Raw genomic sequence first — 23,830 nt, 5'->3', positions numbered from 1 at the left:
GGGTAAGGCTAATTTAAGTTTATGTAAAGAAAAGGGATATATACTGTAGGTCTAAAAATATAATTCTTTTAGTTTGGTAATTTATTTTTAATTTAATGCTTTTTTCGTAAGGTAATTTATTTAATACAGGGAATTTTGCTGGCATTTTTTTCAAACGTAAGCTAAACACTAATTTATAATCTGGAAAAAAATGTAATCTGGCAATATGTTAGTGTTTCAGAAAAAGCACAGTGATGCTTTTCTCCTAGTATTGTGCTTTTATTTTCAATTTAAAACATCATCGTGCACAGACATTATATGTTTTTTTGTATTGTGGGCTAATTACGTGACTGCCGTCTATTATTTTGAATGGTGTGGAAAAGTAGCTTTAACAAATATACGGATGGCTACAGCGATTAAATTCATCACAAACAGTGGCCATTCATTTGTTCTCCGTGCACTTGTCGATGGGCATGATACAAGATATTGGCACACCTGGAAGTGTCATGACTGCAGCATCGGATCAGTGCATGTATTCTGTTAAAATCAATCCATAATCACAATAAATGATTGCTTTCAAGGATGTATACTGTTTTATGATGATTAAGGCTAGCGATTGGGGTAAACTGTCACGTGACACTACATTTTTTAGTTAATGCCAATTTTCTTGACAAAAAGAGTTTCAAAACCAGTTTTTCGCGACATTTGAAGTATCGACATAGAGCTTATGTGCTAGAGTTAAATGGAAAAATATTTCACACTTGTGAAATTTTAGTGATAATTTGCATTTCCATCGGCTTTATTTTGATGCGCCAAAACTTTTTTCGCAAAAAAAATCCTTTGATGGAAATGTAGTTAGTGTAACTTTATACATATAAGGTTAGCAAGCCATTTTATTACAATCATGATAACACATATAATGTTAACATCTTGTGGCTATTATTTGAAACTGGCCCTATTTTCTTCCATTGTTAGCCCCTTACTGGGTTTTTTCTAAAAAAAGGGGTGGGTCTTTTTTTCTTTGGTAATCAACATTATGGCACAAATGCTGTCGATTGAGCTTAACTTGTATTGAACTCGGAATATTCCTTTTAGGAAATCCATACTCTTTGTTACAACCACCAGAAATGTCAGCTTGACATTTTCAAGCAAACTGGTGCAAATTTTAGTGTTAAAAAATATAAACAATGTAACTGCATCAGATAGATTGCATCTATAATTCTAACTCTAAATATCAAGGACAGTGGCATTAAACACTGGAATTTCCGTCTCATTAAAGCATTTCTGAGTTTTAATGAACACTTGCACAAGTAGGGAAAGAATGTCTGTGCTGGCCTGGCATGAAGACCCGCATCACCCTGTGCTCTTTTGTTCTCCGTTAGATGGTAACAATGACTGAATGGTGCCGCAGATTGATTTGCTCATTGATCGTGTGGAGGGTCTTCGTGGCTGCCACGTCCACTCTGGTGCACAACACACACACAAATGCACTACATGAGTGTGTGTGGATGCTGAGTTCCTCAGGGACGGATGAGTGGAAGGAGTCGACCGCTACCTTAAGAAAAGCCCTAATTGGAGGAACTCTGCCTCCTATACAGTTCTCTCTAGGTCTCCCCGACAACAAGGATGCAGCTAATAGCCCTGCTAATTAAGGGCTGGATGGAAAATCACTGGTCATATTGGCAGGCAGGCGTGGAGGGATCAAGCCGTAGGTTTTGTCCAATGCCCTTCTGACATTGTCCGTAGAGGTGTGACTGTAAAGAACACAAGGGCTGGCTGTTCTTGCAGGAAGTGCAGCAGAACTGAGATATTGTTATGGCTAATCAACACTTACTTTGTTAAGCTCTGATTTTTTTTAATAAATAGTCATATTTCTGTATACAGTTGTTTAAATCCCCAATAAAGAGACTGAATATTACAAATTAAGTGTGTAATTTCAGTGGCACTAGTGTCACCAAACAGAATAGTATAAATAATTACTGATTTCAAACAGATTTCCCAAAAACTCTGGGCTTCCATTGGTCCGAATGTGCATATGAAGAGCGGCATTTAGTGTCAACATTCCAATGACAGTAAGAAACTTGTGAGTTAAGGAAACTCAGCAGGGCACTCAAGTGCACAATTGACATGTTTACTTTAAACCTAAAAGTGGCAAATGTATAAAGGTAACTCTAAATATTAATTAACTGCTATTTCCCAACAAATTAGGATTTCAAAAAAAATATTGCTTTTATTTTCAATTGTATAGCTTGTAGAAATTATGAAAATAACATTTATAGAAGTATTTGCCTCGAGGTCAGCTGCACTTTTGCCTTTTTGATGCCAGACTTCATATACAAAGATGCATGTCCTCAGTATTTGCAGGGACACCCCTTATCACTCACTCACTCATGCAGGAATGCAACCGGGCCAATTGGTTGCTTAGGAAGCCTGACTGGACCATTCAGCATGCCCAGGATTCGAACTTGCGACTCCAGGTGTGGTAGTCAGCGTCTTTACTTGCTGAGCTACCCAGGCCCCCCAGACTTTGACTTCTTACCTCAAACTATGATTCCAATCCATTCAGAGGATATTAAACATATTTTAGAGCTGGCTATAGAGAAATCCTGTAATGTAAAATGCTGCATGACTCAAATATGTCATAAGTCATATTGTAACCAGCCAATGATAGAGATGGCGAACAAACACTCAAAGTGGAGTTCAACTTTGAATACCACTCACCTCCAACTTGCATCGAAGTCTCTGTATTCCTACACAAGACCGCACACAAATGCGCTTGCCCAGTTTCTAGCATGGTTTTTAGAGCAAGAAACCTTGACTTGACATTATAAGTGGAGTGGCAGAGAATGACGTGTATGGTTTTGGCCCCTTTAGAAATTAGTACTGATAAGACATATCAAAGTGAGAGTCAGTCAAGAACCTGATTTTGTGAAATAACTGCGGCCTATTTTGGTTTGCAATGGAAATAGGCCAGTGAATGGTATGAATCCAGGCCACCTCCTGCCTCGATGGGGGGGCTCACCGCATCCCCGCCTGGGCTTGGCAACACATCACTGAATCTCACATGCAAGACACACTACACATGCCCGCTTTTGCCACAGCCGTCAATCAACCTGCCTCACGTCGGCTCTGATTTACTGGTGTGCAAATGGGCACTTCTTTCAGGAGGCAGACTGTCCATGAACCTTTTCCCTCCATGTGTGTGTTTGTGTGTGTGAACATGCTCACCGTTCTCTTCTGAAGCCTCCTGGGCGAGAGACTTTTAGTGCTGGTGGGAGAGCCTGAACAGTATGGGCTTTCCTCTTCTTCTGCATCCTGCAGTGAGAGAAAAGAAAACAGAGTGACAGAGTGTATTAGAGAGAAGATGAAATCAAAATTGACCCTAAACCTAAACCTTAAAAGGGCAAGTACATAAAACCATTAATGTATTTATTTTCCCCCAGCACATTTTGGCCCAAATAAGACACTATCATGCTTTTCTTCAAAAGATTGCTAACACTTAAAAATTTAAAGCATGAAAATCAGGCCTGTTTTTTTAAATACATACATGATACATAAATCAGTCTTGTACAGCAACAAACATCATGATTATTTATATGAACGCAGAGCAGAACTGCTTGCGCGCACACACAAAATCACTGACTCATCTGAGTGCTGTCTTGTTCACATCTGTTTTGGTTTAGCTGAAGCAGAGCAGACAGCAGCAGCTAACATCCAGCGTATCAAATGTGAGAGGTCTCGTCTCCTCTGGGCTGCCTTTCCCAGCCCCTGGCCTGACAGTTCTCACCACAATTACCTTATCAAAGACATCAGTGTTATGGAAACACATCTCGTTACATTAGCTTTGAAGAAATCACTCGCTCACTGATGAAATATGCAAAAAAATATGGAAGGTGGGGCTGGGGGGGTTTGACATGACAGCCCATCGCCAGAGGCACACTTGTTGGGAATGTACACTCCTGAACAAAGTGCGAAGACGGTTTCACAAGCCATTTAAAACCCAGAGCGTGAGCCGTGGGTGAAGTCACGTGATCCATCTTAAATAGTGTGTGCGTGCATTTGAGTGTGTATGAACAGTCGACTTGAATGTGCCTATGATACCCAAAATTGCAAGGTTTTGAGATACAGCCATATGTGTGTGAAATGTGAATAGCTTACCTTTTGTGTGATTTTGTCCTTCATGTCACGTATTTTCCGTTTCGCGTGATCTTTGGCCTTTCAAAAGAGACAGAAAGTGCTCCTCAATAGTTGAATTACAAACCGTGGATTGAATAAAATGGCAATCAATAATGTTATGTAATAAAACAAACATACAGTTCAGCTTGCATGCACATAATATTCCGATTAAGGTCCACATTCTGGTTAAGCCTTTGTTCAGAAAAAGAGATTTACATGTGCTGCAGCTATTGGAATTTTCAAGAATGCATTATATAATCAGCATATTATGAATAAACCAAGACATGTACGCCATTTTTCTTCAGGAAATATTGAAGATGCCTGCTCATACCTTTATTACGCTGCATTTTGAGTAGTTCTGCAACCTTTTCATTCCTAACCACCTTGTTAATTCTTATTTATTTCTCTAGCATGCAATGACACAATGAATTGCAAAACATCCCATCTGCCAACAACCAAGAAAAACTGTGTCCAAGTGTACAAAGCCGTTTTGAAGGCAAAGGTTGTCACAACAAATACTGGACTTTGTATGACATTAAAATTAATCAATGAAAACTATTTATGGCATTATTTTTGAAGACATCCTCACTATGCAACATGTTTCACAAGTGCCTAAAACGTTTGTACTGTACAGCATAAATCTCTACTTCTTGCTCCAAATATGTTTATTGGATAGTTTGTCTTTTCACAACAGTCTGTATTTTGTAGTTCTTTCATTAATACATTCATTTGACATTTTTAAAGAAAAAGCGAATGGTGTTTGCCTGTGCAAAACTCACCAGCACAATGCTAGGGTGTTGCTAGAAAGCATACTCCATTATAGTGGATATTCCAAATAACATGACTCAATAAGGGATGCCAATTTTCAGACATTTTAATAATTGATCGTTGTGGAAATGAACAATAAATTAATGGATTAGTCGTTAGCTTTAATATCACAAAACACATGTGGAGGACTCCAAATAATAAGTGCATGTAGTCTGTTGTTTAAATATAATTTTAATGAATACACTTAAGAAATGGAAGTATTGGCATTTTCCTCTTAAAATATTCTTATTTCAGAGTATTTCAATACATTTAGGCTATGTTTAGTTCGAATTTGGGAATTGTTTAATACTGTGAATGAACTAAGATACTTAAGATATGTCACTTGTATACATATTTGAGTTCATTAAAACTTCACGTAATTGCAGGTTGGGATGAAACAAGGAGATCATCAGTGCTGCTTCTTGTCATGTTGTACTTTAACACACTATTGCGGTGTGTGCAGGAAACTTTAATGTTCATTTATAGAGAAATGCTCCAACATTGAGCCCGCTTCATCCCTGATCAGTCAGTGCATTACTGAATGCATTTGTTCTGAAATTTATTAATCGACGATCGATAAGCTTAATCGATCAAATTATTAACAACAATTAATCAATTTTCGATTATTAGACAATTGACCCAAGTGTGGCGAATTGGATTCATCTGGCGATCACGTTTTCATAACAAAGGTATGAAGTCCCGTTTTGATATTGCATGTTTTCATTCATACTCCTGGCACAATTAAACAAATGGCTGTTTCTGGAGCATTGCTATCATGAAACAGAGATTGGATATCAATGTTAAACCTTAGACCTTTGAAAATATGTATAATTTGTTAACATTAATTACATATATAGATGGTAAATTATATATTAAATGTAAGCAGTCCCGAGTGCGGACAAATGCGTATCAACAGGTTAACATCCCTAGACCCAATCTCACTTATATTATAGTGATCTATTTCATAATTCTAGCACGTATAAGATAGCAGTCTGATTTGGATTTCAAGTAATTGAATATTGGCTTTATCAGGTTAATGCATTGTCATGATGCCTACACAATCATACTATGACTTCTGAAAAATATCTGAATATTATTACACATGTGTGGCAGGGCGGAGCCGGGTCGTGATCCTAATCAAGCCTCTGAGGTTTAAAGGTCGACTGCGGAGGATCGCGCGGGAGAGAGAGATTGTTTACGGACATGTCCGTCATGTGTGTGTTTGTGTCTTCTTTTAAGTTTATCATTAAACTATCATTTATATCATCAAGCCGGTTCTCACCTCCTCCTTTCCATTGATCCCTTTACAACATGGTAATTGTTTCCAGCAGTATTAACAACCACAGTTTACTGATGCACTACATGCTTAATGCATATGTAAACAGTTATGTTTTAAATCTTGGGTCAAAATGGCATTTCTGTTACAATGTATACTCACCATCTGAAGGTTTTTCACAACTGGTTTTGCCCTCTGCCTCTGTGCAGAAGAGAGCAGTTGAAAACATAAGCATTTCCTGAGAACGTATCAGGACTTTTCACAACAGATTTGCTGAATAAATCTCACATACAGTACAATACACACACACACACACACACACACACACACACACACACACACACACACACACACACACACACACACACACACACACACACACACACACACACACACACACACACACACACACACACAACAGCCCACTTACTGTCACAAATCATTACCGGCTGAATAGACATCTTGTTCCACAAGCCAAAACTTTTGTTTTGCCCCAAAGCATGAGAAACATCTTTGTCATTAAAGTGAACTACTAAACATGTTTGGTCCCAAGAGTTCCTTTTAATAGAGTGTAGCAACGGTCATAACTTGTGAGAGAGGGTGTTGAAAAGTATTAGCATTAGCTGAACAATGTTCTTGTCTAATTTCATCACTCGTCCCAGAGTAACATCGGACTTTATCAGTTAAATGCTGTGAGGCTAACACGGTAAACCTCTGAAATGTGCCGGATGCTGCAGAGTTTACATCCCAAAGCCCTGACCGACATAACGGTGGTGTGTCCTTTTCTTATGGATTTGTGTCAGTCAGAGGATGTGAACTTTACACAAAACCTTTTGAAAAGGCACTCCAGAGAACTAATTCGGCTCTGTCTGATGGATAGAAGTGAAGGAGGGAGAGAGAAAGCAAAAGCGAGAGAGCAAAGAGACAGTCAAAAAGAAAATGTGAGAGAGACAGTGAGGAGAGAGGTGAGAGGAAGACAGCAGAGAGAAATAGAGAAAGAGGGCATTTCTTTTGTTCAATCTATCGAGTAATGGCTGTGTTTCCTGCCAGAAGTCTCTTGTCATCTCCGATGACTGGCTGTCACATCATATCAAGCCCGTCTCAACATCTTAACTGTCCCACGCCACAGTTTTTACAATCTTGTCTGGCATTGTATCTTGACTTTTATGCGATTCAATCAACTGGACGCGTATCATCACTTCATAATCGACGGGAAATTATTATCATGCACAGCTGCATTGGGCTTAATTATTCTGTCTGAAATTAACATTATGAATAGAAAAAATTTATAATTTCCTGCTGCTTACCATCTTGGTGTGAATCCACTGTTGATAAGATTTTGAATTACCTGAGAAAAAGTGGTGGGTGGGTTAATATCAAATGCAGAAAAAAAAAGAATTTATTTAATCAAAACAAAAGTAGTCTTTCTTGTACAGCGTGTCACAGATTATATAAAGGAAGTTTCGCATCATTAAGACAAATCTAATACTCAAACTTAGTGAACAACTTACAATTTATGAAATTTTACCCTTGAAGACAAATGGATATTTCCAAAGCCCTTTTGTGTGAGCTGTTTTTTTCCACTTATTGAAAGATGGAGAAATGGCACTCACTTCTACAGAAGCCCCCCTCTGTGATCTCCTCCTCATAGACGTCTGTAAAGCCCCTTCCTGCGTTTAATTTGGCCAGTCTGCCTTCAATGAACTGCCGCCATAAATTAAAGTATCACAGGTTATTAAGGAAGAAGGGGGAGGGAGAACAACACCAAAACAACTCCATCTAGACTTTTCCAGACGTGTTTACTGAGTGTGTGTGTATGTGTGTAATTTACATCAGGTGATGGATTAACATAGCAGAAGAGAATGTTGTGTGAGCAATGCCTTTTGGGAAGTTTCATTTCCTCTCTGTCACGTAGAGGACATAAAAGGTATCTAATAAATATGCCCATTAAAACAAGGCCTATGATAGATTTCTGTAAATAAACATGATTTGAAAATATTCCTAAGAAATTCTACAAAAACATAAAGAGATAAAACGCATCATAAAAAGCAACTAGACTTTTTACAGTGGGTGAATATTTAACTGTGAATGGTGTGTATGCCCATGTAAACATCACCGCAAAAAGGGTGTTGTGGGAAGTTGCCAGTCGCTCAGGCAATGTTAGGTGGCAACTAGGGTGTTGTGCCTGCTTTCCCATGTAAAAAGAGTCTCAAGGATATTCTGGTCCCTAAATATGATTCAAGTCTTACTTTCAATATAAATCTATGAGATTTATTTTATGTTCGTTTGTTTTTTACCCATTTTATCATCCACTGGGTGAAAATCAGATTAATTAGAAAAGTAATAGAACATCACTCAAGATTTTAGGTACAATTCAAATTTGTTTAATACTTAGGTTTAGGTGTTTATTAAAATCAAAACGCGCTTCTTGATTTTTTCGTTATCTCCAACTACTTTGAAATACAAAAAATAAAAGAAAACAATCATTTAATTGGACCACTGAAGTAGAAATAGGCCAGGACAGGTCTCAGGTGTCCTGGTAAGAGAGTGAGGCCATCTCTGGGGGTCAGCACTTTCCATTGGACTTACAATCTACATTGCAATCTTTTTAATGAGTGATGCGACCACAGGGTTCAGCCTCCGCCACAATACAGCCCAATTAGAGCACATAATCAGGCCAAATTAACACCTATCCAAAACCCCTTCCTTCAGTGTCACATTTCAGACACACACTCCAGCCCATTAATTGGACACTGACTAACAATACTATCCACTGCTCCTACCTGTCCGTTTAATTGCTGGTATCTAAGTGCAAACACTTAAATGATAGAGATGGTGGTGTTTTGTTTTTCATCATACATTTACATCATAGTTACTAAGTAAAAGGCAAAACGTAAACGAACAACTACAAATTAACCATAAATATATGATCTGCCAGAAAATATAAAACTTTTTAATAAAGAAATTTGAGTGGCCCATGTCTGTTTGTCATGAGTGTTTGCAGGGCATTCTTAAGCAGCTTTCTTGCAAATAACGTCTTTCTGGTATCCATGTATATGAGCTCAATGACAAACTACTGGACACAGATGCAAATACAGATATGATTGAGAATGAAGTACTTTGAGATCTCTGTTATTTCATTATGACATAAAACAAACAGCAGCATCACTCAGTGCCTGCTAGGAACATTTTTGTTTTAGTTTCCAAGCAACTACTTTCATCGCAACTACGCTGTGCTAAAAAAACACAAAGCACTAAAAGCAGAATTCATTTTATACAACTTCTGAAGGTGTCGAGGGGGTAGCGATAAGAGTCTGGAGGCAGAACCAGTTAACCGGACCCGTGCGGACAGGGAGCAGGGAAGATGCCAGAGCGCTGCAAGCTCTCTTGTTGGCAGGGCGATCGTGAGTTAGCATCAGGCGCTGGAAGACAGAAAGCAGGTCGTCGCTGACAGACTTCCCCCGCAATCTCTTGGCAACCAGCCTCTGCTCGTTTCAAGGCAGGGCTGGCCTCCAAGTGGATCTGGTTCATGGTCAGGACAAGGCACAGTGGTGCTGGCCTTTTGCAGTACGGCCAAGTTGGAGATAAGGGCTCTCCCGAAGCTACTGCATAGGCGGGAGGTGGAGATATCTTTGAACTGCTGGTCACTATCTGGGGGATGGGGTGTTGTGATTAAATGAGATTCTGCTTATTCCGAATATAAATTAAGACTTTCAAAAGTCCAATGTGCATTTTCCCTAGCAGTGCTTTTGTATGTACACCTTAAATGGTTATTTTGTTGTGTGTATTTGACCTTCTACACTAAAATTTGAATGGCAAAAGTTTTACAATAGCGGTTGGGTGAACACAATAAAGCAACAAGTGAACACAATAAAGCAATACTGGAATATATTCAGGCAATGGTCAACCAGTGTTTCGCACAGGATTTTGTGAGACTGTGGTGGGTGAACCTCATACCCTCTAAGAAATGTTTTACATTTTACGTCAGCAAGATGGGCATTTCGGCAGAATTTTGAAATGTATTTGACCGTTCAGGTGCGCATTATCGTGAGCATGTTGAGCACACACATATACGCCGCCTGTCAATCAAACAGGGTGCAGCTGTTACTAGATCGCGTGCGAATTGTAAAATTACATGCTCTGGATTATTTTCAACAGCAGAATAAGAATATAAACTTTATAATAAGTGACACAGGCCTAGGCTATCACAAATATAGCCTGATATTTTTCATTATTGACATTTTAATCAGTCTGCTTGTCGGGTCGGGCAAGTAAAATTCTCTTTCACTTTCCCCTTCAAAAATCCACTTGTCCCCGACAAGTGTTAATGTCGAGCCCTGTGAGCCATCAAAGAAATGAAGCAAAAGTGGTTACCTGTGTTGAACTTGCTCCTCAGATGCTGAAAATAGTTACGTTGTCAGAGTTGCTGGTAATAACGTTAGATAATTGGTTCCAGTGCATGTGTGTGTGTGTGTGTGTGTGTGTGTGAGGGGAGAGGGCTGACTGACTGATCTGACTGAGAGATCTTTTATGTTATTAAATTAAGTTTCCTTGAGATGTATATGTATATATATATATAATAAAAAATATATTCGGTTCATTATAAAACTGTGGCAGGCCGACACATTCTTGGTAAATAATGGGAAACACTGGTCAGCTGTCTAATGAATGTAGATTTGAACCCAAAAGGTGTGTTCTCAGTGGTATTTTTTATACACTGTATCTCAGGTTAAGGCAATTTGCCACATTAACACAAAAGTTGTCACATTTGTTATAAATGTACACATTTAAAAGAATGTTTTGGGTTCAATACAAGTTAAAGTCAATTGTTGTGGCTATACTTCTGAAACAGTGAGTATTTTACCATTCAAAAATTGCCCCCCATGCACTACCATTGTAAATGCCTCACAATTGGATTGGAACACAAAACAATATAAAATATATTTTCAAGAGTTTTAAAGTTGAGGAAAAAATAACAATAAAAAAAATAAAAAAGAAAGTGTGCTGAAAATGTTTTGTCTCTTTTATAATTTCCCTTTTACCTGCTTAAAGAGCTGCAGGTTCACGGCCATCTCAAGGAAACTTCTCATGGTGCTGGAGCGGTGTGCCACAAAGCTCTTCTCACAGAAGGTGATTGGCTCTCCCTGGGGAGCAAAAAGCTCACTTTAATGACAACAGACAGTCCGCTATTGGCTAAACGCCTGCAAACGGTGATGCTTCATCCGAGACTTGCAGACATATGTTTTGTTTGACTACGCTCACTTGTTTATCATCATAACCCATTGCAATCAATTACATCATTTCAATTTCTCCCCGAGTCACATGAGCAGAATAGAAAAACAGTCAACAAAAGAGAGCTACAATTAAGGCTTGTTAGAGTATGTGTACTTCGATCTTGTTTCTCAATGGGAAATTCGTGGTAAGGTTTATAAGGGTGAAAACACAATGAGCCTGTTTTATGCAACAAGCAGAACAGATCTCTATGTGACCATTCTTAAGTGAATTATTGCATTAAACTCAGGAAACGTCCACAATAATAGGTTTTCCATTTCCTAATATCATTGTTTTCCAAAGTATGCAGAACAACAGAGCATTTTAGAAAGTGTCTGTTTTCGGTGGAAGAAATTGTTGCTGCGGTGTGGATGAGATGTGTAAACATAGCAAAATCAATGCAACCGAAAACTTACAATATTAGTGTGAATGTGGCCTCAATGAGTGGCCCCTGATATTGTGCTACATGGAAAAACCTTTACCAGCAGTCTTTCCGACTAATCAAATGTGTGAAAGTGTTGTGAGCATGCCTGTTTAAGTTCTGACGTCAAAACGTTTTCGTGTGTTGTTTGATTTTTTTTGGATAAGCTTATTTTTGGCAGTTATCAGTATAGGTGTGCATGTAAACACATTCAATGTGACAATTTCTTGAAAGTCATATAGCAAATTTTGTTTCATGAATGAGGCCCAAAGATCCCTGGTTGACATTTGCCCTTGCGTTTCTTGTGCTCATCTTCTATGTTCTCATCATAAACCAACCCAATTATACATCTGTTTAATTCACATTGACAATGGCTAAAGGGTGTGGCTTAAAACCAGTGTGATCTGTGTATTTGTTACACCATTCTTGCTGTTTGGGGGCCAATAACAAAAGAGACCCAAGAGGAAGCAGACTATAATGTTCTGTATATGCCTGTGATTGCCGACTCTTGCATGGGAGCTAATTATCATTTCCCTGCATTGTTTCATTTACAGCTCCGTTAGACATTCCGGGATTCTGCAAAGGCGCTGATGGCAAACCATATGGGCTCCATAAAGCAGAGTGATATTTCATACAGATGATTTGTTTCAATGGAAGAGCCTCTTTAGAAATGCAGTGCGTGAAAGAAAGCCATTACCGCAGAACATGACAGTTATGCTGGTGAAATACTGGATGTTTAAAATCAAAAACTGCTATCGCATTTCGGTGCATGCAGACATTCTCAAGGAACGTTCTTAAATCATGCATAAATTACTGGTATAATAATAATAAAAAAAAAATCTACTAATGCAATTATTTCAATACAGTACTGTCATTATGAATTAAGGTTGTTTTTGTGTCTCGGTAAAAATCAACTGAAATATTAATCAAAATAAATCAGCACAAAGGCTGATTTTCAATTGTTCGACTTCTCGGAATCTTTATGAGCCCGGGCCGACCATCAAAAGAGTACTCCATTTTGGATCTGCTGTTTCAAAACACAAGCAAACCAAATGAAAGTGGTGTGACTGAAGGCCTTCAGTTAATAAAAAAAAGAAAATGAAAACAGTAGTAATTCCATGTAGATTTGAAGACAATGTGCTCAATTGAGGCACCACTTTGAAGGCAATGAGTTTCGCAGACTCGCCTCTTTTGAGCATGTGTGTAATTTTTCTGCCGGCAAAAAGCCAGTTTGTGCACAGCCGCTGAAACATCAATAATGCATCTTGGCTCGGTGGGTCTGCACAAACCAATTACTCTCTGCTTCGCCAACAAAGACGGCCATATTTGACAAACAGAGAGAGTACTTTGTTTTCCTCGTTGCCACTCTCGTAACCGAGAGGCAAATTTCAGGAGTTTAGAGGGTCTAATAAGACCAAAAAGTGCCTGAAAGGAAACTTCAAAGAGTGTCCGGGCTTTTCAACATCTGACATTTGGGTGATTCAGACAGGTCCACCTTTCTTTGCACCTGTTCGTGCCTTTTTACGCTTTTTTTCTCAGCAGCGTATCTTTTCTCTCCCTTTACATTAAGGTTCTAACATTATAAAGAAATCAGGACAGCTACTTTCTCTTTAGCTTATGGTTTATGTTTATGCTATGAAATGTAATTTTTCAGAGATTTTGCAAATTCTTAAAAAAAGTGATGTTGAAGTTTTATATTAGTATGCCTGAGGTTGAAGGAGGAACAAAGAATAAACATTTTTAACAATTATGAATACTTTTCTACATCATTTTGTGAGCCTTGTGCAGGGAAAACATTTTAAAGTATTTTATAAAGCTGCACTCTTAAATACTTGATTCTGACTGGTCAATCGTGGCACTCTGCGATAAAATATTTTTGTATAATGACCATGAAACCGCATAATTGACCGTTGTCCCAGGCACCTGATTTACTACATACCTTTGCTAGTTTCAAGTCTCACCTATCACTTCATGGTCCCTTTCTTCTCACATAAAGAAATAAGAATTTCATGTCCTTGTATTTAAATATTTCATAAATAGCCATATAATAAACTGGATAACGTGCAGTAAACCCATCATTATCACAAAATAAACCCCTTTAGGTTGATATAGGACACCTCTCCTTTCCTTCTGATCCTTATCACCCTGTCAGGGTTTATTTTGCGTTAATGATTCCTTACATACAGGTGAAACTCGAAAAATTAGAATATCGGGCAAAAGTTCATTAATTTCAGTAATTCAACTTAAAAGGTGAAACTAATATATTATATAGACTCATTACAAGCAAAGTAAGATATTTCAAGTCTTTATTTGATATAATTTTGATGATTATGGCTTACAGCTTATGAAAACCCCAAATTCAGAATCTCAGAAAATTAGAATATTACATGAAATCAATAAAAAAAAAGGATTTTAAATACAGAAATGTCGGCCCTCTGAAAAGTATAATCATGCATATGTACTCAGTACTTGGTTTGGGCCCCTTTGCATTAATTACTGCCTCAATGCGGCGTGGCATGGATGCTATCAGCCTGTGGCACTGCTGAGGTGTTATGGAAGACCAAGATGCTTCAATAGCGGCCTTCAGCTCTTCTGCATTGTTTGGTCTCATGTCTCTCATCTTTCTCTTAGCAATGCCCCATAGATTCTCTATGGGGTTCAGGTCAGGCGAGTTTGCTGGCCAATCAAGCACAGTAATACCATGGTCATTGAACCAGGTTTTGGTACTTTTGGCAGTGTGGGCAGGTGCCAAGTCCTGCTGGAAAATGAAGTCAGCATCTCCATAAAGCTTGTCTGCTGAAGGAAGCATGAAGTGCTCTAAAATGTCCCGGTAGACGGCTGCGTTGACTCTGGACTTAATAAAGCACAGTGGACCAACACCAGCCGATGACATGGCTCCCCAAACCAACACAGACTGTGGAAACTTCACACTGGACTTCAAGCATCTTGGATTGTGTGCCTCTCCATTCTTCCTCCAGACTCTGGGACCTTGGTTTCCAAATGAGATGGAAAATTTGCTCTCATCAGAAAAGAGGACTTTGGACCACTGAGCAACAGACTAGTTCTTTTTTTCTTTAGCCCAGGTAAGACGTTTGACATTTGAAGCCCATGTCCAGGACCCGTCTGTGTGTGGTGGCTCTTGATGCAGTAACTCCAGCCTCAGTCCACTCCTTGTGAAGCTCCCCACACATTTGAATGGCCTTTTCCTGACAATCCTCTCCAGGCTACGGTCATCCCTGCTGCTTGTGCACCTTTTTCTTCCACACTTTTCCCTTCCACTTAACTTTCTATTAATGTGCTTTGATACAGCACTTTGAGAACATCCAACTTTTTTGCAATTACCTTTTGAGGCTTTCCCTCCTTGTGGAGGGTGTCAATGATGGTTTTCTGCACAACTGTCAGGTCAGCAGTCTTCCCCATGATTGTGAATTCAACTGAACCAGACTGAGAGACTATTTAAAGGCTCAGGAACCCCTTGCAGGTGTTTAGCTGATTAGAGTGTGACACTTTGAGCCTACAATACTGAACCTTTTCACAATATTCAAATTTTCTGAGATTCTGAATTTGGGGTTTTCATAAGCTGTAAGCCATAATCATCAAAATTATATCAAATAAAGGCTTGAAATATCTTACTTTGCTTGTAATGAGTCTATATAATATATTAGTTTCACCTTTTAAGTTGAATTACTGAAATTAATGAACTTTTGCACGATATTCTAATTTTCCGAGTTTCACCTGTATATTATATTGTCTTGAAAATGTAATGATGTGGATAAGGAGAATAAAGAAAGTCTTTACTGGTTTATATCTCAGGGCGTCCCGGTAGGAGCCAAACAGAGCAGCCTGAGCATGCAGAAAGGCCCGAGCAACCCCACTTCCTGTAGCAGTTGACTGCTTTTTTAGCTTACTCTTCAAACTAGAGACCTGAGAGAGAGAGAGAGAGAGAGAGAGAGAGAGAGAGGGAGAGAGTTAAATTAACACCTCTGAAATTGGTGGAAGAACAGGCAAACCCATTCAGAGTGTGAAGAGTCACATTTACAGGGCACCCCCAACACCAAAAAAAGGAAGAAAGAAATAAAGAAAAGCTTTCTGTCCCTCAAGAGCACCTGCTGCTCTGATAATTGAAGCAATCGTGCAGTGTGCTGGGGTGGAGCTCTGATGCTTTTCGAGAGGCCAGAGAGCAAAATGACTTTGGCAGGGAATCTTGGTCGTTCTCACCTCTCTTTATCTTTTTTCATACCCCGACTACTTCCTACATTTCTTGACATGCATATGTTTTCATTATATTTGTCTGCCACCGGTCTGCTTTTAGTTCCCTTTAAATAGCATTATACAGGACTAAAATTAGTACCAGGAGATTTTGAATATTCATAGACATTAAAAAACATTTGTGAAGCAGACACCACTGAACAAATCTTTTGCACAAGGGTCAATGTGACTCCTGTTGTTTTTTTGTTTGTTTTATGTCCAGACCTATTCATTTATTAAAAATTACATTAAAATGTGATTCATTCAGACAATTACTTATATGCCTTTTCTATGATAAACATGTTTTAATTTTCAATTAGAATACATTTTGATATTTTTATTTTGCTTCAAGTAAACAATGTCAAGTATAAATATAATGATGACAAATAGTCCCACTGAATGATTAAAATAGTATATAAAAAGAAGCTTGACATGTCTTTATTTAAAAAAAAACAATATCGGTTTTGTTTTTAAATATTAATATTAGAAAAACCTTGCTAGACAAATTAAAGTCAAAGTGGTCATTTGACAAGAAAGCCATAAAACAGGAAATCATAACATAGAAAGGACCCCTGCAAACCCTCACAAAATTGAGTAAATTTGACAGATAAGTTGACCTTTTGACATGGCAAGGTTAGTTCAACAGTTAAATTACCTGATCCCCAAAAAAACCAAAACAATTTATGACATTTGAAACAAACACCTTAAACATTTGTCAAAAACTTTTTGGAAATATGAATTAAGTTTGGCGTCTGTTTATGGCGTAAAAAACATATTAATTTATATAATTGCACCACTTGACATTTTCAGAGTCATAATATTTATTGTTGAAAATAGAATAAAAGTGTTTTTGTTTTTTTAAATGTCCAAAACAAAGCTATCGTTTCTAAGAACTATAATTTAAAAAGATTTTTCCTTTTCACTTTTCATCTCGATCATCCTTATTTTTTACTGACCCCAAGCATAATAGAATTCTGAATGTCACAATTTAAGGAAAAAAAAACATTAATATTGCATGCGTATTTACGTGTAAAATTATCACAAAATTGAGTATTTGATTTCTCCTATACTCCAAGCCTCCTGTAAGAAGGCATCCAAGCCAGTCATCAGACACAGCGGAGCACAAACTCAGGGGGATGAACCACGAAATGGTGCTTGATCCAGGTAATATAAGGTTAACCAAATTGATTACATATGCTGCAGTGCTTATAACCATCTGCTGGCAATTCATTTGCACGCCTGCTATTCACACTCAGCAGCATGCATATCAATAATCAGTTTGGCTTTGCTCATTAGGGAAGATCAAGCAAGGACCATAAATGAGACGGTTTTGGCAGGCCAGAGAATACCAAGAGGAAAACCAATCCTCAGGAATGTAGAAAGAGCACCTGGGCGAATCATCACTGACCCTGTTAAATGGCTTTGCAAATGCGGGGTGTTCACAAAATGTGTCTCATTTGGAACAGAATTTCTTTTGGCATATCTTTTGTCCCTGTTGGGACATGCCTGTTCTTCTCAATGTCCCTGAGTTGATACGGCGAATGCCCAGAGGCTGAACTGGAAGTTTAATGGTGCAAAATTAACAAGTGTCATCTCCATATTCACACAGGCTAAGTGCTTTTATGTTTATGTAAAGCTGGCAACATGTTGATATTTCATGTTGAAGCATTATCTTTTTTCTCACTTTTCCTGCTCTCCCCAAACAATCTGTTAAACAGTCTTTATTTTTGAAGAATCAAAGCAAGCAAAATGCCACTCACACACAGGAGAATATTCCCCGTACCCAGTAGGCAAGCAAGGGGAGGTAAAACAAGAGCTTGAGCACAAGAATGAGTTTAATGCAACCAAGCTTTGTATTAAAATTACTTATATGAATTACAATTATCTAATTCTCTAATTTCTTGAGTTATCAATATTTTATTTTATATTATTAATTGAATATATATATAATATATATATACACATACATACATACATACATACATAGAAAAACTAAATTTGAACTGACATTTTAAAATATGTTTCTAAACATTCGAAATTATAGAGTTTCATACTGTTCATTAAAGAGCAATATTTCCTCTCAATTCACAAATTAGCAAATTCGTGACATCCACATTCAAAGGTAATGTTGGTGATAAACTTCAATTAAATGACTAGGGTTTTGATAGTGGCATCAGATGGTAGCTTAGCTCTACAGGTGATAAACCTATTTGGCAGTGACATTTTTTAATGTAAAGTAATTCAGCCTATGATCTGATCAAAGGGAGAGTCCCCATTGGGTCCAATTATAACTATGGTATTTTAGGAGGTGGGTAGCGATAGATCGGAAGAAAAAGGTTGGGTGGGTGGGGGGGTTATGTTGAGTTATGATATTCATAATCTATGCAGAGAGGCCTTTCCACTGTAGGCCTTCTCCCCATAGCTGTGATCTTTTCAATTTACATCAAGTGAGGATGGCTAGGATGAAAGTGTAGCCTCCAACTCACTGAGCCCACAGAGGGCAAACACAAGGCCTCATTAAATTCTACTGCATGGACTCCCCAACAGGGTTTGAAGTGCATCAAGTAAAGAGCACGGGGTCAAAGGTGGCCCAGAAAACAGATCTCCATTTAACTCACCAGCTGGAGATGATAATTAGCAGGTGCATCACTGTCTTCTGCTCTAAAGGATGAAGCCACTGAGATCTGCTTTGGGGTGGGCTTCTATTATACACCCCAAGTTTCAACAGAACACACTTCTGAGACACACACACACACATACACGTCAGTTACTCTTCGAGAGCAGAGCTGTTTATGGTCAAGGGATTTTAATTATTTGAACTGGACATGCTGTGGACAGACAGCTCTCTCAGTCACATCCACACATATCTATTTTGCATGTCTTCTTCAAGAGTTATAAATGTAGATTTGACAAATTTGATGACTGTCTACCAGCCCCACTGAACATTTAGAACTTTTACACATTAAAAGCTTTCTAAAGAAAACATGCATCTACCCACTGTCAATCTGTAAGAAAGACATGCTGCAAGTAGTTAATAATGCTGTAAACAGGCAAAATCTAACTGAATAAAAATAAATAGATTTAAAATAAATAAAAATGTACAATTACAAAAAAGTAAAGTTCTGTAGTATAGTGGTCAACTGATATATCGCAGAGGCCGATAAATCCGCCTATGCTGAAAAAAATCAGAATATCAGCCTAGTGATATATCGGTCGACCACTATACATTTGAGGTCTGAAGTTTACATGCACTTATGGCGAAGTCATTAAAACAAATTTTTTTAACCACTCCACATATTTCACTATTAGCAAACTATAGTTTTGGCAAGTTGTTTAGGACATCTACTTTGTGCACGACAAGAGTCATTTTTCCAACAATTGTTTACAGGATGATTGTTTCACTTTTTATTGACTACATCACAATTCCAGTGGGTCAGAAGTTTACATTCACTAACTTAAGTGTGCCTTTAAACAGCTTGGAAAATTCCAGAAAATGGTTTAAACCTTTAGACAATTAGCTTCTGATAGGCTAATTGGAGTAATTGGAGGTGTACCTGTGGATGTATCTTCAAAGTCAGTAACTCTTTGCATGAAATAATGGGAAAATCAAAAGAAATCAGTCAAGACCTCAGAAAAATAAATGTGAGGACCTCCAAGTCTGGTTCATCCTTGAAGGCCATTTCCAAATGCCTGAAGGTACCACGTTCATCTGTACAAACAATAGTACACAAGTATAAACACCATGGAACCACAGCAATCATACCGCTCAGGAAGGAGATGCATTCTGTCTCCTAGAGATGAACATAGTTTGGTGCGAAAAGTGCAAATCAATCCCAGAACAACAGCAAAGGACCTTATGAAGATGCTGGAGGAAATGGGTAGACAAGGATCTATATCCACAGTAAAACAAGTCCTATATCGACATAACCTGAAAGGCTGCTCAGCGAGAAGCCACTGCTCCAAAACCACCATAAAAAAGTCAGACTACAGTTTGCAATCTGTAAGTGGAGAAATTTCCTGGAGAAATTTCACGTGGAGAAATTTCCTCTTAATTACAAAAAAATGTGAACTGTTTGGCCATAATGACCATCGTTATGTTTGGAGGAAAAAGGACTAGGCTTGCAAGCTGAAAAACACCATCCAAACCACGAAGCATGGGGGTGGCAGCATCATGTTTATTGGGGTACTTTGCTGCAGGAGGGACAGGTGCACTTCACAAAATAGATGGAATCTTGAGGAAGGAAAATTTTGTGGATATACTGAAGCAAAATCTCAAGATATCAGCCAGGAAGTTAAAGCTCGGTCACAAATAGGTCTTTCAAATGGACAATGACCCCAAGCATACCTCCATAGTTGTGGCAAAATGGCTTAAGGACAACAAAGTCAAGGTATTGGAGTGGCCATCACAAAGCCCAGACCTCAATCTAATAGAAAATGTGTGGGCAGAACTGAAAAAGCATGTGTGAGTAAGGAGGCCTACAAACCTGACACGGTTACACCAGTTCTGTCTGGAGGAATGGGCCAAAATTCCAGCAACTTATTGTGAGAAGCTTGTGGAAGGCTACTCAAAACATCTGACCCAAGTTAAACAATTTAAAGGCAATGCTCACAAATACTAACAAAGTGTGTGTAAACTTCTGACCCACTGGGAATAAATCAAACTGAAATAAATAATTCTCACTACTATTAAACTTACATTTCATATTCTTAAAATAAAGTAGAAATCCTAACTGATCTAATACAGGCAATTCTTTTTTTACAATAACATTTCAGGACTTGTGAAAAATGTAGTTTCAATGTATTTGGCTAAGGTGTATGTTAACTTCTGACTTCAACACGATACATTTTCCTGTTTGGACGATTTGTTTCTTGGGGGCGCTGAAAATCGTCTGCTTGTATGTGAAGTGCCTAAAACATGTAAACGAACAGTCATTGTTCGTTTTGTTGTTACTGTACATGTGATTGTGTTACTACAACAATAAACTCTTGTGCAACACAGTATCATTTAAATGGTCTGCATATCAGAGCCGCAGCAGACGTGTTTGTGCTCATAATGTTTAAGTGCTTGCCGGTTTCATTCTCCCTCTTTCTCCTCAACAGTTCCCTGTAACTTTTAACTGTCTTGTCTAATGAGAAAAAGGCCAATATCAATAAGACTAATATCATATACCATCTGCAAATATGCGCATATCTCATTTAAACAGACGTAATAAACCAACCTCACACAACTTGAGCAGATCTAACATCCTGTGGAGTGCTCATTTATTTACCTCTAATGCAAGTATTCCATCAGCCTCTCCTCAGCAGATCCCTGTAACTTTTAACTTTCTGTTCTAATGATAAAAGGCAAATGTCAACAAAACTTCTATTACACTGTATACCATATGCAGAGATCTTGTTTAAACAGATGTAATTCATGAACCTTACAAAAATCCAGCGTTTTCTTCCCGTCAAGCGCATATTCTATCAGACAGAATCAAAACTTTTTGATCAGGATCAAAAGTTCCTCTGGTTCACAAATCATGATGGTCACTCCTTGACATTCCAAGCAGGCAATCCAGGCCATTTAAACTGTCAGGAGATTGCTGCTCACCCTGGATCCGCACATGTGTATATATTATGCAAATACAATATTTATTTTAAATTAAAATTTTTAAGTTGTGTGTGAAATGAGCAAATATAGTGCTAAATAAGAGATTTTTATTATTATTTAACAATTTTACGTTATTAAATATATTAAATTGTGTGATATATCGGCATTGTATCTGCCACCCTGCTCTCTGGATATCGGCATCGGTCATTACAAAACACATATTGGTCAACCACTACTACAGTATTCGATTTCAAATCAAAATGTAGGTTGGAAGAAAAACATGAAACAATGATCACGAAACGATTAATCATCATGATCAACATGCATGTAAATCAGCAACAATAAATCAGCTCATTCAATATACTGTATCATCAGGTTACATTGGACCCTTTCAGAGTATGGTTGAAATTCTTTTTTTTAAAGACAGGGGGAAAATATGTTTTGTTAAGGAGTCTGTCCAGGGAGGGAAAGCCGTGGGGAGGCAATTAGAGGACTACAAAGAAAAAAGAAATAGATATGAAAATCTTCAGCTTTCTTTTGATGTGCACTAGGCTGAAAAGTATGTGTACACGCTGACTGAATTCAAACACTTTAAGAGAAACACAAAAGACAACTTGAAATTCAATCCCAATGCTAAAGGATTGTTGACAAAATGTAGATCAGTGTCTCCTTAATACACTATATATACTGTATTGCATACATTTTAGAGTAAATTAAGAGGCTTAAATGTTTTATTAAATCTCACGTTTATGGTGTGTGATACAAATATATAAACAGGATGTAAAATAACTAAAATAAATAGCTTTTACAAAATTTCAGATTTAGCCATTACAAGCTGGTATTCAAAAGGTTACTTCATTACTAGTTCATACTGTATGTCAAGAACTTTTTACTATGAGGAAGATGTCCTGTGAACTTATAAATATTTTTATATATATAAAAAAAATATTTGTCATTTTTGGAACACATTAAAACTTTATAAAACTGATGAAATTGAATAACTTTTCAATGCAAAACAATGTGATGTGTGGTACTTTAAAGACATCTGCATTTAATTTTATTTGAACACTCTCCAACTTCGCAGTCTAAAGCAAAAAAGGAGCAATCAAGTACAGTTATTGTTCAGACCAATAACAGCGGTGCCTTCAGGGCTGGACACTGCATTAGTTCACTCAGGGGCGGAAATGAGCCCCACCTGGTCTAATGTGACCCGCAAAAGAGAGAACTGCAAACCTGCTCTTTAATGGGCTTATATTCGGGATGCCCTCAAAATAGAACAAGCGTTGAAGAACGAAACATTCCCACTTTCCCTAAACAGTAATTGTTTGGTGTGTCAGCTCATGTACTTCTTGCGTTTGTTTTCTCTCATAAAATAAAAAGAATGAATCCCAGTTAAACATTGCGCTGAGTGATCTCAGAGGAGGAGCACGAATATTGCGCATTCTCTGATTAATTTGTTAACCTCCATTTAGTAGCTTAATATACATGAGGTGGGTGTGCAAACTTAAATTTTCACTGTTGATTGAGAACATAAATGATCAAACACAGAAGTACAAATATAAGCTGTGCAGAGGAGACGAAATGGAGACAACCGAAATGATACAAAGTAGAAACAAGACAGTGAAACTGAAAAAGTAAACAATAGATCTGCCGTAACTTGAACAAGAGTAATAAAGTCAAAAGGAATATTTTATCAAAAATGTCTAAGGATTGATACAGGACCTGTGAACAGAGAATCACATCCAAATCACACTGCATGCTTTGCTGTTTGAAACCACAATGGATTCATAATTTTCTATTTTTAGATAGTTTTAATGACTGCAGAAGTAAACACCCCATTTCTCGCTACAAGAACCAATTATAATTGAATAAAAAAGCAACGGTTTCACAATGTTTAAAAAGGAGGAAAACACCTTCATTTATTTGTGAAAGAGCAAACTCTCCTCTCAACATTTTTTTTGTTTTTGCAAACTCAACATCCTCCCTTCATTAAAATGTCTTAAATATTTATACATTCAGTTTGCAATGCAATTTTGACAGCACAATCAGAACTTCAGCA

At 37.8% G+C, this 23,830-nt stretch overlaps 1 protein-coding gene across 3 annotated transcripts in view; it reads right to left on the bottom strand.

Moving 5' to 3' along the window:
- The window catches only part of LOC127639899 (DENN domain-containing protein 1B-like), a 129,203-nt gene that overhangs the window by 15,136 nt on the left and 90,237 nt on the right, over window positions 1-23,830 (bottom strand). For 2 of the 3 annotated variants that reach the window (XM_052122224.1, XM_052122225.1), the window contains 7 exons: window positions 15,729-15,854; window positions 11,281-11,382; window positions 7,852-7,942; window positions 7,546-7,586; window positions 6,401-6,439; window positions 4,138-4,194; window positions 3,208-3,294 (listed from right to left, as the gene is read on the bottom strand). In XM_052122224.1, the coding sequence (XP_051978184.1) occupies window positions 3,208-3,294; window positions 4,138-4,194; window positions 6,401-6,439; window positions 7,546-7,586; window positions 7,852-7,942; window positions 11,281-11,382; window positions 15,729-15,854 (543 nt within the window). The remainder of the gene's footprint in view (window positions 1-3,207; window positions 3,295-4,137; window positions 4,195-6,400; window positions 6,440-7,545; window positions 7,587-7,851; window positions 7,943-11,280; window positions 11,383-15,728; window positions 15,855-23,830) is intronic. The other variant, XM_052122226.1, reaches the window with a different exon arrangement.

This window comes from Xyrauchen texanus, chromosome 48 (genome assembly GCF_025860055.1).
Source record: "Xyrauchen texanus isolate HMW12.3.18 chromosome 48, RBS_HiC_50CHRs, whole genome shotgun sequence".
NCBI classification, from domain to species: Eukaryota; Metazoa; Chordata; class Actinopteri; order Cypriniformes; family Catostomidae; genus Xyrauchen; species Xyrauchen texanus.
Note: the sequence above shows the minus strand (reverse complement) of the source record. Positions and strands in the feature narration are given on the sequence as shown.